Below are 17,004 nucleotides of genomic sequence, written 5' to 3' on the forward strand. Positions count from 1 at the left end.
GTGTTTTTGTGTGACAGAGACAGAGACAAAGAGAGCATGCATGAGAAAAGAACAGCGACAGAGAAAGTGAGCGAGCGAGCGTTGGGAACACAAAGCAGCTAAGATGACGCACAGGCAGGATAGTGTGTCGCCCGTATAATTGCAACTCCCCCCCCGGTTCAATTCCTGCCTGTGACGTCTGTTGCGTGTCATTCCTCCCCTCTGCCCTGAGCTTTCTGCCTCACTACACTCCTGTGTAAAATAACGTGATAAATGGGCGAGGTCGGAGGAGACGCCCATCGCTGAGGCAAGTATAAGCCTGTCACAATTATTGCATAATCGCACGTCATAATCGTTTTTCCATGTTGAAAAATTGTCATAATTTTATTATAGTGGATAGCAGATCTACTTCTTTTTCTGCCTTTATTTGATAGTATACAGTAGACTGCCAGGAAATGGGGAGAGAGATGGGGAGTGACAAGCAGAAAAAGTTGTCGGCAGCCATTAGCAGCCTAGGTGCCCAAACCATTACGCCAGCTATGCAGGCCTGAGATCCGTTTCTATTTCCACTATTTAAAAAATATTTTGTATATTTAAGCTATTTGTTATAATTATTTTTATTTACGAAGCCTAAAAGCCAAACCGAAATGCAATTTGTATTTACGTGTTCCAATGTTCAATGCCAAAAACACTATCAAATTGTTAATCGCAATTATTTGTGTGACAATTGTCAAATACAATTGTCATGATCTGGCCGCCCTAAAGAGCATTTCGTCTCATTGCCTCTCAAGACCTGATTCTTCTGATTTGTCTCTTCCATGGAATTGGCTAGTACGGACATTTCATGTGTGCGGGAGTGAGACGTCTGCATTCCTGTGTTGTGGGTGTGGCACACCGGGTGTCCACAAGTCTCTTTAGTGCTCTAATGAAAAGGACCAGAGCAGTTTATGCAGGCATAGGGCTGGCAGAAAGATTGTGCTTTGGGGCATCAGAAGCGGTGTGTAGATAATAGGTATAACACTCTCCCAATGAAACTCATTTTTTTCAGGTGAAAAGAAGCGGTTGGCGACTCCAGGTGTATTGGAGGAGGCACGTGGTCGTCTACATGCTCCCCAGAAAAACATGTAGGAGGGTTTGGCAGTGACAAGGAGCGCAGCACACATGGGGATTTGGAAATGACTCAATTGGAAAGAAATTTGTGAAAAAGGCAACATTCTGAAAAATACCCCTTCCTCACTACCCTAATAATTGAATTTTCATTTCAAACAAGATTTTTTGTTTTTGTTTTATTAATGCGAGAACAATGGCTTCTATTATAGCAGGCTAACTTTCCAGGACTCGAAAGCCTACAGTTTCTATTTGCTTGGATTCCCCATCGATGAGGTCACTGGTAGGCGGGTTTCTGAACTGTCCACAACCCTGCTTTGGGACACAGATCGAGTAGGAAAAAAATGCTACCATATTATAATGACCATTGGTGAGGACCAATTATATCAAGATGTTGAAAATGGGTGAAGTGGTCCTTTAAGTACAGTACTCCAGTAGACTTACTTAGTTACTGTGCACCACTGATGATGATTCAGTGACTGTTAGACAACGCAGAGAGCCTCATTAGTGAGATGACAATGAGAAGCGAAACAATAGAGAGCAGCCGTTCGTCTCGTTAAGGGAGTCTGCGTTGCTTGGCCTGCTAATGGTCTAAATGTGTTTTTCCTTCTTTCGATGACACATAGCGCAACTATCTCTTCAATGTAATAATTTCTGTGGGAAGGCGGAGAATGGGAACAAAGGTTAATCGCAGATTTTGAGCGCTGGTAAAACACTATAAAGTGGCGTTAAAAGCAAGAACACTTCGCCTGCAGAGATGGCGTTTGTTCTCACGTTCCACGTGCGGCTTTGAAGAGGGAACACAATGAGAGCGAGCAGCATTAATAATAATATCGATGTCAGGCAGAAACCTTGTATCTCTATATTATTTTAAAAATAAATAGTTTTTGCATAAATGAATGCCCTACTTTGTCACACAAAAGTAGCAAAAATAGTTGATCTGCAAGCACACGACGTGTCTGTGAGCGAGTAGATCTGCAACTTTTGAAAAATGTTGAAAGTGAAAGTGTTTAAGTGTGTGTGTGGGGTTTATAATTATTGAATCAATGAAAAGCATGAACAAGAGCTTGTCACTGAATAATAATTGGAACACAGGTTCCTTCTTTCATTTCCTCAAAAGTAACGGCTTTGGTTTTCACCCGACACGATAGCGGCGATAAGAGATAGGTAGCATGTTCTTTATGGCCTTCATGGTTCTTTATAGTGACTGTTTGGCTGCTTACTTGAGCAGTCGCCTCTGGACCTCCTCCCAGGCATCCTGGCGGCTGTCGTCCGTGTACATGCGAAACAGGATGCGCAGGCCGCACGCCAGGCTGCTGGTCTCCTGCTTCAAGAGGTTGGGCTTGGATTTCCCTTTGAAACCTTGAGAACAGGTAAAATGGTAGAATGGTGAATGGTGCATTTTATGTAGCGCATTTATCCAAAGTGAAATACAACGTGCGTTAAAATGCGCTTAACACAGGCACATAAAAGAGCCGAACACGCACAGGGAAGAAGCACCATGCATGTCGGAAACTTTTGCCTGTTTGTAGGACAGGCAGATGTATATCCATCTTCTGTACTTTCTGGCAACAGAAAACCCATATACGCTATGAAGATGAACACAGAGAGCCTGCCACATGCGGCGGCCATAACACAGCTGACCATGAGAGCCAGGTAGCCAGTCACCCACCCAGTCTGTCAATCAGTGAATGTATCAATCAATCACCGACGTAACGTATAGGTCGGAAACTATCGATTATTTGCTTAGCGATTATTCTATCGATTACTTTTTCAATCAATCGAATATTCGAGAAGCATTTTTTTTAAATAGTTTTTAGGGTTTTTTAATGAATCAATTACGGTAATTAATTAGTTTGATTAACTGTTGCACCTCTACCTACGTACCTGCTTTCCACAGCAAGGTCCTCTGCTCATTGTTGGAGTTGAAGGCCTTAGCAAAGAGGTGCGACTCTAGCAGACAGTCCAGCAGCTTGAAGAGCTGCTCTGAAGTCAGGTAGCGATACATGCCCTGGTCCTGGGTCTCCACGGGGACGTCGGCTGCATACAGGGGATCCCGCTACAGAAGGAACGGATTTTACTAAAGCACAGTGATGCTCAACCCTTTGATATGCATTAGGCCACGGACCGCCATTTACTACTAATGTTTCAAATCTTTTTTATTGTGAAGCACAGGGTTATATTATACATTTGTTCATATGGATTGCTTCCTTTTTTTTTTTTTTTTAACAAAAACCAACAGACATACACACAAAACGGAGTAACATGAAAAGAATACACTCAAACTTAAGCAAAAAACAAAGGGACCCTCCCGCCTCCCTTCCCCCTCCCCAGAAGTGCTGCCCCAGATTACGTGCGACACAGGTCATCCACAAGGATTAGCCTATCAACCTTTAAGAAAGGAGACTAAAGGCTTCCAAATCTTTTCAAAATCTTTCAGTTTGTCTTTGCATTTACTACTAATGAATCATTTTTATATTCTACCCCTCATTTTCCCTGATACAATTTTAGTGCATTTTATTCTGCTGTTATTAATTTTATTTAGTACAGTGTAACATAAGTAGTATTTCCAAAGTACTGATAAGTGAATGGTGGAGAGTAAGTGTTTACCCGGGCAGCTGCAAGGTTCTCTGCATCTTCTTTCTTACTGGTGGCAGGGAAGAAGACGATGTTGTCTATGGTCTGGATCAGCTCCAGCTGCACCACGCACTTTATCAACAGGGCTGAGAACAAACGCTGCTCCTGGACTTCTGTGAAATGTGCCCACAACACAGACTGAGCATAATGTAACAAAGTAAGGACATGCAAAAATAAGACTTAAGCTCCTTACACACCGAGGGCGATTTTTTCATGCGAATAATACGTAAAAAAAAAAAAAACTTGTTTGTGGTGTTTATTTATGTATTGTCTCGTTGAATGTATGCATTGACCTGAGCAAAACAATTTTCCCTTGTGGATAATAAAGACATCTAATCTAACCTTATAGTAGTCAATGCAAGCTTCCACGGAGCGAAAAAGCGAAGCGAAAAAGCGCCTTTTAATTATTCGGAACGAGTCAGAATTTTGCGTATAATTCGCAAAGTCGCCGGTGTGTAATGACCTTTTAGCTCAACGTATGCTTCGGCAACAAAGTGTTGTGCAATACGTGTCTCTCAACAAGACCGTATTCAGTTGAGAATTCCTTATTTCAGTCTCATTTCACGTGACACTTTGTTGCCGAAGCATAACTTAAGCACTAAGTATTGAGAGGAACTGACTTGTGGGGGTCCTGTTTCTGGGGCCGTCCTCGTACGTACTCATACTGTACTGGCTCTGTCGGCGGCTCTCTGTGGCGGACCGGTCTGCACTGCAGATGGACTGCTGGTCCTCGGAGCGGGACTGGATGTCCACAGATTTCTGGGAAATGGAGTCCTGACAGCGGCAAAGACAGAGGACAGGTACATCATTAAGTCTGCACTGGTATAATCCAGTAGTCAAGACAGTATGTACAAGTTAAGAAGGACCAAGAGAATATTCATTATGCAAATCAAAGTGCAAATTGCAACAGCAAGAACCTAAAATGAATTTTTGAACGTTTCCTTACCAGCTGTTTGTCTGATAGGTCCATGCGCTCTCCCTCAGCTCCAACTGGCCTCCATGTTAATAGCCTGAGGAATGGAGCAGAGGTCATTCAACATCAAGGAGTCAAATACTTAAGCATTGCTTAAGTTTACCAAGATTAAACATCAGGGAGAGACATTCCTTCTACTTCACAAAAAACAACTAAGGCTGTGGATTGCGTTGGTAATCAGGCCGGATTGAAGACCAAGCTCTTATACGCTCACAAAGCAGGTGCACGGCTAGACTTTTTTTAATTTATTTATATGTTTATTTGACAGGGACGATACAAAAAACAATGTATCAATTTATAAAAACATGAAACCGTTGCATTGTATGTGGGGTTTATAGCCGAGGCTAAGTCCCTGGTTAGGCCTTTCCATAGAAATATCTACCTTGTAAAAAAAAAAATCAAATTACAAAAAGGACAAGCATGAAGCTCTAATCTAAACATGCACAAAAGCAATAACATTCCCAAAGTACAGTCATGAAAGCAGTGACATCAACGTTTTAAAAGGTGCATTACATATTAGTGTTTGCAGCTTTGGTTTGATTTCAACCAGCATTTAACCTTTTGATATAAATATTAGTTTTTCTTATTTGGTACGGCATTCCACAAGTGTATTCCTTTTACTGAATAAGATGACTGACCATCTGAATCTCATGAGGCGGCAAGCAGCTTACGTGTGCGGGATGGTGGTCTTGAAGATGTCTAGCATACAGTTACATGTTTTGTCCCAGGTCTCAGGGCTGTACTTCTCCCCGTTGAGGATGACCACATTTTCTAGACAGTTGGTTCCGGACCGAGCCAGCTGTTCATTATCTATAGAGGAGGTGGGGGGGGGAGAAAGTTGTAATAAAAAAATGAGGGACTGGTTCAACGGATTGCGGCCATGAGTCCTATCAAAATGGCCTTGGACAAGACAATGAGACCCAATCCTCATAAATGGCTGAGGATAAAACCTGACTTATACTTAGTTTCACACTGAAAATGGCAAACCTACAAACTCACGACGCATCACGCTGCGACAGGTTGTGAGCTTGTAGATCAGCCATTTTTAGGTGTGAGACACTGGTGCGCAATAAATCAGGTGTAAGAGCATTAGCCAAATGTCTAAAATAGAGACAAAGCAGGATTAATCACAAATTGATTATTTTTCATTTGGCCGTGTTTAAGCCCAATGTGACAGGACGACAGTCAGAAGTTTTGGTTTCCAAGGTGCTTACCTTGTTGCACACACCAGTACAGCTGGGACAGGATATCGTCCAGGAGAACGTCATAGAGCGACTCAAAGTACTGCGTGAAGACGTCACAGATGGCGTACAGTGCATGGTTACAGGTGGTGGTCATCCACTCTGCTTTCTGAGGGAACAACAGGGCACAGCACACAATGAGTGTGACGCTATGTACCTCAGTTTGTTGTAGATCAGTGAGTGTGACGCTGTGCTGTACCTCAGTTTGTTGCTCAGGCAGCTTCATGTTGTCAAAGATTCTGAAGACGATTCTGAACAGATCCTGCCACCAGTGCTTCTCAAAGGTGTGGCCATAGGTCTTCATTACCTCGAACATCACCGTCAGACCCCTGGTAAGCACGCACACACACACACATGCTTTTCCTTTAACATTTATATATAGTTACTATATTGACTTTCTGGGGTAGCGGTGGCCTAAACGTTGGAGATGTCCGGGGATTTTGGCATTCCAGGGAAAGGTCATAGGGACTTTAACGGACCTAATGGAAGTACAACTTCCAATGGACCCGTTTGTACATCTTTTAAATGATGACTCTAAACTGTCTCTTACTGGAAAGTCACGCAAAGTCTGGCTGGCAGGACTTACAGCAGACAAAAAGATTACAGTCCAACATGAGTTCAATGGAGTTGATTTTGTACTGCTTGAAATGCATACTTGATGTGAAAAATCTATAAAAATGTAATGAGAAAAAATAAATAGTATGAAGCCGGACGTTGCTGAAAGAGATGCATTCATGCTCTGTGAACCTACACTGGATTTGAAATATTATATTATCAGTTCAATATTTTTCTTCAACGTCGTTACGTTTTCAGAAAGTTGTATAAAGAAAAAATATGGAAAAAAAGGAATGTTAAAAACCTCGTACCTGGTTCTGACATCCAGTTTACACCTGTTGATGATGCAGGAGAGTTCAAAGAGAATGGGGAACCACCCCCGCACCCACACGCGGTCCTCCGCCGGTACATTCATGTCATCACTGGTGTAGTCTTTGAAGGCCTGTCAGAGAAACGAGAGCCCTGTTCATAGACTGAATTTCCCCCGCAAGAGCAATAAAAGGTCTTATCTTAGCTTGGCTCTTTTAGAACTGCCCCGAAAGGCAATTAACCACTTGAAGTGTACCTATTCTGGGCATGTCATGAGAGGCAAACATTCGACAAAAAATAGACCCCTGGGGAACCCCACTCAATGAAGAATATAAATATTTTTGTTCCAGGGACCCCACAGAAGCAAAGATTTGAGTTAAAAATAAATATTTGCTTGAAAAAAATATATATTCAAAGATTTGCACAAATGTTCAGGATTTTCCAAAAATGGCAGATCTACAAGCTTGAGCTTGTATATCTGCTATTTTTGAATAGCCAAAGTATAAAATAATGGTTATAGCTAAAATCTAAAATGACACAGATGCGTTCCTGGATTGAACGGGTTAATATTGTTCTAGATTCAGTCGTCCATCATTGTAATCCCCTGATAGCCCACCCTCGGCTGGTTAAAAGGAGCCTGGTGGTTGACACTGACCTGAGGCCGTTCAGAGACGTATTTGGCGCAGTGTCGGATGAGGCGGATGGCTTCCATGCTGGTGTCTGGGAAAGAGGCATTGCAAGCGAACTCTGACAGACACTTCACTGCATCCTGGAAGGAGTCGATGGTGGCCGCAAAGTGCTTCTCAAATACATTCGCTGGGAGATGGACAGAAGGGGTTGGGTAAATAAATTAAAGACAGACGAGTGCAGGGAGATAAAGAGATGAAAAGGGAAAAATGCTTCAGAGAAAGAAGTGGCTTTTAGATAAATTCTGACACCTCCTGCCTAGATGATGAATAACTGACTGTCAATCAGAATGAAACATATTCAATGATCACAAGGTCTGTGAGCTGAAGTGGAACAAAGAGAATTAAATGGTTTTTAACACTTGATAATTCATATTTAACACAAGGGCAGGTGATTGACGAGAATAGGTCAGATGCTAATCTGACTGAGCTGATAAACTAGCACACATAAACTAGCACACAATCATTTTGCGTTCTTCAGTACAAGACAAGCAGAAGTTATCATCAGCATAATAGCAGAAATTCTCTTGAGCTGTAGAATTCATCTGTGTGTGTGTGTGTGTGTGTGTGTTTGTGTGTGTGTGTCTGTCTTGTGGATATTTACGGTACATACAGCAACATAAATATACATGGGTAACAGGTAAAAATGCCCCCTTAATTCTGAAATAGGCCTGAAAATATGTGTGTGTGGGTAAATGTGCTTGCATGTTAACCGTTTAATATAAGCTTAATAACTGGTCATTAAATTACACTTTCCCTAACTCTTCCATCTGTTCTGTTTCTTTGCCTTCATTATACAGTAATTATGCACAGATGGGTACCTTAAATTATTCGCAGCAGAATGTAAATTATTGTACTTTTTCACGTTGTGGACAGCATCTAAAATGCCCTACATTGTGTCTGAGTGTGTGTGGAGTGTAAACTTACTGACGATATGGCCGGTGGTATGGAAGGCCAGCTCTACAATGCTCTCATCCTGGTCTGAGGCAGCCAGGTGAAAGACAGAGAAGATGTTCTTCCAGCCTGAACGGATGTTGCCTGCTTGGGAGTTCACCATCTGGGCAATACACCTCACTACCATGTCTCTGATGGTAGGAGACCTGGAGATCACAGGAGACGGAGAGGTGGACATGAGGAGCAACGGACGGACAGGAGAGAGAAGGAAGCAACGGTAGGAGAAGAGAGGAGGACATATAGAGGAAGGTGAAGGATGTGAAGGGAAGGAGGAAATGAAAGAAGGATGAGTCATTCATTTACATGTTATCATCAGCATAATAGCAGAAATTCTCTTGAGCTGTAGAATTCATCTGTGTGTGTGTGTTCTAAAAATGTCTTCTAAATCCTAACAGTTTTCTGAAAAACGTATGTTACTATATCAGTGGTGCTCAAACTATTTCATGTCAAGGACCCCCAAAATTATATGTATTTGGCCGCCGACCCCCATCAAAATATTGTGTTCCAGGGACCCCCAGAAGCAAAGATTTGAGTTAAAGTAAAAAAATATATATAAAATATATGCAAAAAATGCCACGATTTTTCCAAAAATAGCAGATCTACTTTAGATCTACTTCAAATAGCAGAACTAGCAGATCTACTTTGTCTATTCAAAAACAGCAGATATACAAGCTCAGAGCGCTCTGAACTTGTATATCTGCTATTTTTGAATAGACAAGGTATAAAATAATGGTTTAAGTGGTTACACAGATGTGTTCCCAGTTTTAATGGATTAATCTTTGATTAATCATGCATGACAATTAGCTTCATTAGCGTCAATGAGCTTTACGAGTCATTCACAACACACTCAACACCGTTTTCAGGTAAACTCAATCATAACTACATTGTTACTACTACACCTGAGTAAGAGCCCGACCGATGCCAGATTATTATTACTCTTATTTAGAGATGGGTCAATCTAAATGTGGGCCTACTGCTCGTGTCTGTGCAAACAAGCAAAAAAAGATGCATAAGCACTTAAACCCTATTCTTTGTTGTATGACAAATAGTGTAATTCAAACATCTACTGTACAAGCTCACATCGTGCTGTGACGCGTTGTGAGCTTGTAGATTGGCTATTTTCGCTGAATATTTGCCTATTATGACATGCCCAGAATAGGGAGGCTAGGGTTCATGTGGTTACTCACAGTGACAGAGAGAGCGAGACAAGAGAGAGAGAGAAAAAGAAGAGAGGATGAGGAGGATGATGGTGGAAGGTAGTGTGTTTTTGACTGACTGGGGGGTCTATACGGTTCTTCACAGTGCAAGAGACATCTCTGAAATATGAACCATTCAGGGCCACTTTACAGGCCTTATGTCTGTAAACACTACACAACGGCAGCACACGTGCCAGTGTCTCTCACTCCCACACAACACACACACACACACACACACACACACTTTACCTGTTCTTTTTCATGATGTGCTCAAAAGGCCTCAGAAAGTCTTTCTGGAATCTGAAGTTGGCCAGCTCGCCCTTCTCTAAAAATTTCATGGACAACTGCCTGAGAGAGTCCACTGCAAATATGGCCACATCTTCATTTGGATAGCAGCCAACCTGAGTGGATGAGAACAAAACACTGCTTTAACCTTCAAAAGGCTTCATATTTACATTTATAGCGCTCTAAAAATGTAATGCTTTTCTAGTTTTTTTAAAGAGCACACTGTAAAAAAAAAAAAAGATACGATAAAAGGATGTCTTTTCCCGGGGGAGTATACAAAAGAAAGAATGATGTGAAGAAATGATATGATACGATGAACTGATGTTGATCCCCTGTCTAACATGCTGAAAATGCCAAATAAACACAAAGGTTATAAAAAAAAAAGAGCACACTGGACCATCAGTACCAATTGATACAGACAAAAAAATCATTCACTTTCCAGTTGGAGCAAAATATTACTTCAAATTAATTTTGCAACAGGATAAATGAATGATTTGAAGACAACAAACTCCATTTGCAGCCTCTATGCGCTCAGTTAGAGATAAGTCCTTGAATGCTAAAGGCACAGAAAGCTTTCCTGGCAGCACTTAATGTTAATCAGTGCCCTCGTTTCACATGGTTAGATGGGTTGGTCGAGAAGAAGCAGCATATCCCAGTGAAATTACTCTTTTAGGCCACTCACTGACACTGAAAATGCATGAGGAATTTGTTTGGCAATATTGACAAAAGATTCAAGAGATTTTATTTGTCACATGCTCAGTATTTGCAGTCACAGTGAAATGTTGCTGTGTCTGACTTCACTAGACAATATTGGTAATACTGGCAATATTGCAGTGATGCGAACAGTATTGACAATACGCTCGCGTAGCCAGACGATCAGGGTTCTCCGCCTACCGATATGTCTGTGGAAATCTAAATTCAATGAATGCAAATACCTGTACATTTCCTCTTTAAGGTGATCCTTTATCATCCTTATTTTAATTGAATCTAGTAAAGACTAGATTAGACTAGATTAATCTAATAAAGTCTCATTTGACATTTCCCATCCTAATTGAGTATACGAGGTCACCTGGCCTCCCCTACACACCTTGTTGAAGTGGTCTCCAATGACCTCCCAGATCCTGGACCACTGCAGTCTGATGCGGCCCATGTTGTAGTAGGAGATCTCCACTATCTTCTGCAGGCTGAACATACGTGGGTGTGTGGGTGAGGCCAGCTCATCCATGGACACAGCGCACAGCCAGCGCACAAAGTCGACTGACAGAGAGGTGGGAGCACATTTGGAAATGAGCACAGTACACGTGTCTTTACATGAACACGACAACTACAGGAATGAAAAGTAGCAAGGAATCGATCCAGGATTCAGTCTCACCTATAGCATTACCATCCAGTCTAGTAGAACCTGTGAATATCCTAAAAAGGAAAAAGAAAAGCCACAACTTTGATATAAAGGCAAATATGCAGCAGCTTTTGAAGAAAATGTAGATCAGCACTTTAGTCAAAGAGTTTACTGCATGACCATTTTCTCCATTACAGTCCACTGTCATCTACACTGCTATTGGTTTATTTAAGTTAATTGTCATCCCACTTAAAAAGGCAATATTGCGTAGCTCCAGGTATAATCATTTAAATATACAAAGAAAGAAAAAAATCACACCCAGTGTGAAGTGGGCGGTGTGGTCACAGTGGTCATCACAGTGATGGAAGAAGTGATGGAAGAAGTGATGGAAGAAACCATAACTTAAAAAAAATTATGTTTTTTTTTTAAGTTATGGTCCTATTTATAGGGCTATGCACATGTGTCATGTTTCCCTAGCCAATCACAGTCCTGAATAGACTGTGATTGGCCAATCACGGTGCAGGGTTAGGGGGGTACATTTGTGGATTTGGTAGGAGACCTGGAGATCACAGGAGACGGAGAGGTGGACATGAGGAGCAACGGACGGACAGGAGGGAGAAGGAAGCAGCGCAGGATTTGGTGTGCAAATATCCAAACCTCACATATAGGGGCGGTTTCACCGCCCAAAAATCACACCCAGTGTGAAGTGGGCGGTGTGGTCACAGTGGTCATCACAGTGATGGAAGTTCACTTAAAGAAAAGTAATATTGTGGACCAACCATTGTACACCCCTAACTTAAAAAAAAACATAAATGTATTTTTTTTAAGTGGATAGTCCTATTTATAGGGCTATGCACATGTGTCATGTTTCACTAGCCAATCACAGTCCTGAATAGACTGTGATTGGCCAATCACGGTGCAGGGTTAGGGGGGTACACTGGTGGCCAATCACAGCGCAGGATTGGGGGGGTGCAATGTCCAAACCTCACATATAGGGGCGGTTTCACCGCCCAAAAAGATAAGATCCAGTATAATTCTTCATCCAGGACCACTACAGTACCTGTCTACAGCCACCACCACACTCTGAGAGCTGGTCTCTCCTATGGACTCCTGGATGCTGGCCATCAGCTTACGGTCCACCGTCCCTCCAACTACAGGTCAAAGCAGAAAGACACCAATCATGAAGAGGTGATGTAATTGATAGCAAGGACATTGGAATAATGTGGATGACAGAGACAACACGACAACTACAACACATCATAGTGGATGCTCACATAATTATCATTAAATTAATATTAATTAATAGATGTACAACTAAATTAATAGTTATCATATATAGTATATATCGTCGCAATTGGGCATAAACTATATTTAAACTTTTTTTCCGTATATGAATGCCCTACTTGATCATACTACAGTATCACACAAAAGTATCAAAATAGTATTGAATCCTGAAAAGTAACAGTTTTGGGCATATGAGGTTTCCTCCCAACAGCAAAGATATATAATTTAGTTATCGTGCTTGGTGTGGACGGCCCATTATACCATATCATTTTTAGATTTGAGCTAAAAAGCATTATTTTACACTTTGGGCTATTTAAAAATAGCAGATCTACAAGCTCATAGCGCGGCACCGAGTGCCGTGCTACGAGCTTGTAGATCTGCTATTTTTGAAAAATCGTGAAAATGTGTGCAAATCTTTGAATATATATATTTTTAGAAGATTGAGCCGTACTTTTGTTTTGTTTTTGTTTTCTGTTTTGTCAAAAAATCAGACCTCTTTGTTTTTATTTTATTGTCATGATGCCCTTGTTTATTGTCTGAAAAAAATAATAAAGAGATTTGTAAAAAAAAAAAAAAAGATTGAGCCGTACACGGTCTGTTTACATCGGCGACATCTCCCTGCGTGTACCAGTCCAAACCACGTGTCAAACGGAGCCGCCATGTTTGAGTTCTGACCGATCATGTTAACATGGGAAATGCGAGGATGAAAAACTACATAGGTTTACAGGGGTTTTTGTGTACGACTTAGAATGGAGGCAGACGGGAAACAAAAAACGGGATCGCACTTCCGGTTGACTTCGGGTGGTGTTACACTGAAAATGGTCCCCCTAGAAAATTGAAAAAAAAAAGTTTTTTCGAAAAAAAGGAAAAAGCACCACAGCCCGTAGGCTACGGGATCGGCGCTTAACCGTTGGATTTAACGGCCCGTAGAACTACGGGCCCGGCGGTCAATGTGTTAAAGGGTTAAAGGGGAGAAACATTTCATAACTCCATCCCGGGGTCCGCCACAGCTAAAAACGTGCGCCAATAGGCCTTGCGCTAGATCGCATATTTTGATCGCTTTTTTTTTGTGTGAAATCTGACGTTCACAGTGACAGAACACTATGCAATGTGATTGTCTTGAAATGCGCCCCACCGGAACTCTCGCTAGACGAGATTGAAATCTCGAGATTGAAATCTCGTCTAGCGAGATTTTCTACCGTACCGTTCATCCTAGGATATCATAACATCATAGAAAAGGTAAGAAAACCTTGGTCCAAAATTCCCCTTTAACATCACAGTGTATGACATTACATTACAGTACTCCATTCAATCCGGGAACGCAGTCTCTGTCATTTTAGATTTCTTTGGATATTAAAAAAATAGCAGATCTACAAGCTCAATTGGTGCCGCTCTATGAGCTTGAGCTCTAAATATGAGCTCTACATTTTTAAAGCGAACATTTGTAACTCAAATCTTTGCTTCTGGGGGTCCCTGGAACATTTTTCTTTACAAATGTTCACTTTAAAAATATATATATTCAAAGATTTGCGCAAATCTTCATGATTTTTCAAAAATAGCAGATCTACAAGCTCATAGCACAGCACTTGGTGCCGCGCTATGAGCCTTTATATCTGCTTTTTTTTAGAATAGCCAAAGTATAAAATAAAGGTTACAGCTAAAATCTAAAATGACACAGATATGTTCCCGGATTGAATGGGTTAATTAGCTGATACTGACCAAGGCCTAGGTACTCATCGTGATTCGGCTCCTTGGTACTCATGATGAAGCCATCTTTTCCTCGCACCGTCCCTGAGATGTAGCGCGTCTTGACCCCCGTGCCGATCAGCTGAGCCAGCTCCAACTGACTAATGCACTTCATGATCTGACCAAAAGAAACAATGGAAAGAGAGACTGAGGCAGAGGAAGATGGGGATCAATGCAGTAAGCAAGAGTTGAAGAGCAAAAATGTAATCAATCGCAAAATGTAATAAAGCCAAATATTGTAATATCTTTCGTTCTACACAAAATGTAGAACCCTGGACTCAAAATGAGCATGCAGTAGTATTACGTCATCAGTTTGAAAAAGAACACTGAATATAATGATAATAATAATAACAATAATTAATTAGGTATTACATTATCAGTAAAACATGATAATGTTTGCAAAACATTCCACTATCAGGTATTTGTATGGCGATGCAGAGAGAGATAGAGTGATAGGCTGACTGGAGGCAGTCATTTAGAGGCAGACCTCATGCCAAGAGTTGCCCAGGTAGTTGCCATCCGTGTGGGCCACAGTGATGAGGGTCTTGATGGTGTCAATGTTCTTCTGCTTCATCTCAGCAATGCCGGTGCTGGCTGTCAGCAGCGTGAACCTGGCCAGGGCCTGAACATACGCATCTCGCTCCAACTGGTGGGTGGGTAGTGGGGGGGGAAGAAGAGAGAGCATGTCTAACTTATGCTTTGCCAGGCACTGAAATATAAATGAGAAAAAAGCACTGCAAATGACATTGTGATCCTGTGATATTGATTATACAATGCTAAGCATGCATACGTTGTTATGTTATTGTATTAAATTGCTATTATATTTTAGTGGGCAACATAAAGAGTGATTTATACTTAGTTGCACACGTGTCCTGCACAGAGAACAGCCTATCTATATGCTCACAATGTGTCACGCTGCGATGTGTTGTGAGCTTGTAGATCTCACTTGTATAATGATGCTTTTATATATATTTTTTAGATGGCCCTCATTTATTAAACAATTTTGGATTGAAAATTGGGTGTACGGTCATTTTCACACAACGCTCAGTTCATCAATTTGGATGTGAGTGGAGCCTACGATCAAATCTCATGTCATGTCTCAACTTGTTCATGCACATTTCTGAGTCTTGTGGTACAGCCTAGTCTGAGAATCTGAATGGCATCTAAGCATATGCAGTAGACCTGACCTCGATTATTCGAATAGTCGACTAATCAGTCGAGGGGTCTGAGTCGACTGCCAATCTCTTAGTCGAATTATAAAAATAAAGTTTTTCAATTATAATTATATTTTTTTGCATTATTCGACTGAGAGATTGCCCTAATTTGTTATATTAATTAACTAATAGTTTGCATTAGTCGACTATTAGTCGACTATAGGCAACATTTGGCCAATCAGATCCGACAAGAAATCCTTAGTCGGGGACAGGCCTAATATGCAGTCATATAATCATCCTTTAAAAATATGTAACCTATGGCAAAATATCCTATTTTGTAAATGTGTCATATCCTATTGGCTTAAGGGACTGTAGATGTGTGGGCCGCGGCGCGTAGTGGCCCGAACCTCTAGTATATGTCATATATCCCTAACATGTCCAAATTGTTTGCAGTTAACAGGGTTAACACATTGGGTGCCAGAGGTTTATTAAAATATTATACGTTGAGTGCCTGCATTTCTTCCATCCACTTGCGTTATACGTTTCGTGCTGTAGAAGCCCTGACGCGGAAGTGCATGTAAACAAAGCGTGCGTGCGAGACGGCGGAGGGTCCCGACTAACGCCTGGAACAATAATATTTCTAACGCGATCCTCCATTGCAGCGTGATCGCAGATCGAAAACGGCTCGTTTCCACCACGTTAAAAAGAAATGGAGATATTAAGCTTTTAGTCAAGGAGATAACATTGAAAACGCCGACCGGAAGGATTTTTGACATGGAGCCAGATCCAGCCTCTTCTTCTCAGAAACTCCTTGGGTGATGTCAAAGTTTCGTTTTAGCGCCCCACGTGGCCCACATGTATAAAAATAGAATTGGGTCAAAAACGGTCCGGACCGTTTTCGGCACTTCTCGTTTGGATCCTCAAAAACGGTCCGGACCGTTTTTGGCATTCAATGTGTTAACAAATGTCATGATTACAAGCAATTAAAAACGTTTTGCAAAGTGTTGGCTTAGATGCTTAATCATTCACCTATTTAAAGAAGAGCAATGAAAGTTATGGCAAACAATGGCAAATATTCACATCTATTAGAAAACCTCTATGAGCGTGTAATTTGTCAGGACGGGGGGGATCTCTCCATGGAGAGGGATGTCTCCCAAGGCATGTCCCTCTGGAGTTATGCCCCAATTTGGAAGCTCAGTTAAGGAGATCGACTCGACACTCGAATACCATACCTGTGCCAGTGCAGGTGCTCTCCACGTTGGGGTGTTTGGCCACCGGGAATCTTTCATGCAATAGATTAGGTATGTGACAGCCAACCATTAGCAGAACGATGTGTTGGAAAGTCCCTTTCTCTGCATGTGATCGGTGCGATTGATTGTACCCAAGTGCGCCTGAAGCCACCACCCATTAATGATTACACATTCATCAATCGTAAAAACTACCACTCCATAAACGTTCAGGTCATTTGTGATGCCAGGCTATCTTTCCTAAATGTGCTAACACGGTGGTCCAGGGGGGACGCACAAGGATGTACAACTATGTCATTTTTCAGAACAGCA

At 41.6% G+C, this 17,004-nt stretch overlaps 1 protein-coding gene across 7 annotated transcripts in view; it reads right to left on the bottom strand.

Moving 5' to 3' along the window:
* Positions 1-17,004, bottom strand: part of arfgef1 (ADP-ribosylation factor guanine nucleotide-exchange factor 1 (brefeldin A-inhibited)) — an 81,939-nt gene that overhangs the window by 3,458 nt on the left and 61,477 nt on the right. For 2 of the 7 annotated variants that reach the window (XM_080418364.1, XM_080418363.1), the window contains exons 21-37: positions 14,779-14,937; positions 14,265-14,409; positions 12,322-12,412; positions 11,295-11,335; positions 11,010-11,179; positions 9,887-10,038; positions 8,415-8,587; positions 7,457-7,617; positions 6,804-6,934; positions 6,137-6,266; positions 5,911-6,046; positions 5,368-5,506; positions 4,670-4,733; positions 4,383-4,497; positions 3,697-3,836; positions 2,974-3,145; positions 2,310-2,448 (exon numbers count right to left, since the gene is read on the bottom strand). In XM_080418364.1, coding sequence (XP_080274490.1) covers positions 2,310-2,448; positions 2,974-3,145; positions 3,697-3,836; positions 4,383-4,497; positions 4,670-4,733; positions 5,368-5,506; positions 5,911-6,046; positions 6,137-6,266; positions 6,804-6,934; positions 7,457-7,617; positions 8,415-8,587; positions 9,887-10,038; positions 11,010-11,179; positions 11,295-11,335; positions 12,322-12,412; positions 14,265-14,409; positions 14,779-14,937 — 2,258 coding nt within the window. Of the gene's footprint in view, positions 1-2,309; positions 2,449-2,973; positions 3,146-3,696; positions 3,837-4,343; positions 4,498-4,669; positions 4,734-5,367; positions 5,507-5,910; positions 6,047-6,136; positions 6,267-6,803; positions 6,935-7,456; positions 7,618-8,414; positions 8,588-9,886; positions 10,039-11,009; positions 11,180-11,294; positions 11,336-12,321; positions 12,413-14,264; positions 14,410-14,778; positions 15,001-17,004 lie in introns of all 7 variants that reach the window. The other 5 variants (XM_080418362.1, XM_080418361.1, XM_080418359.1 and 2 more) reach the window with 3 other exon arrangements.

Source organism: Gymnoscopelus braueri, assembly GCF_963280865.1.
Source record: "Gymnoscopelus braueri genome assembly, chromosome: 21".
Lineage (NCBI taxonomy): Eukaryota > Metazoa > Chordata > Actinopteri > Myctophiformes > Myctophidae > Gymnoscopelus > Gymnoscopelus braueri.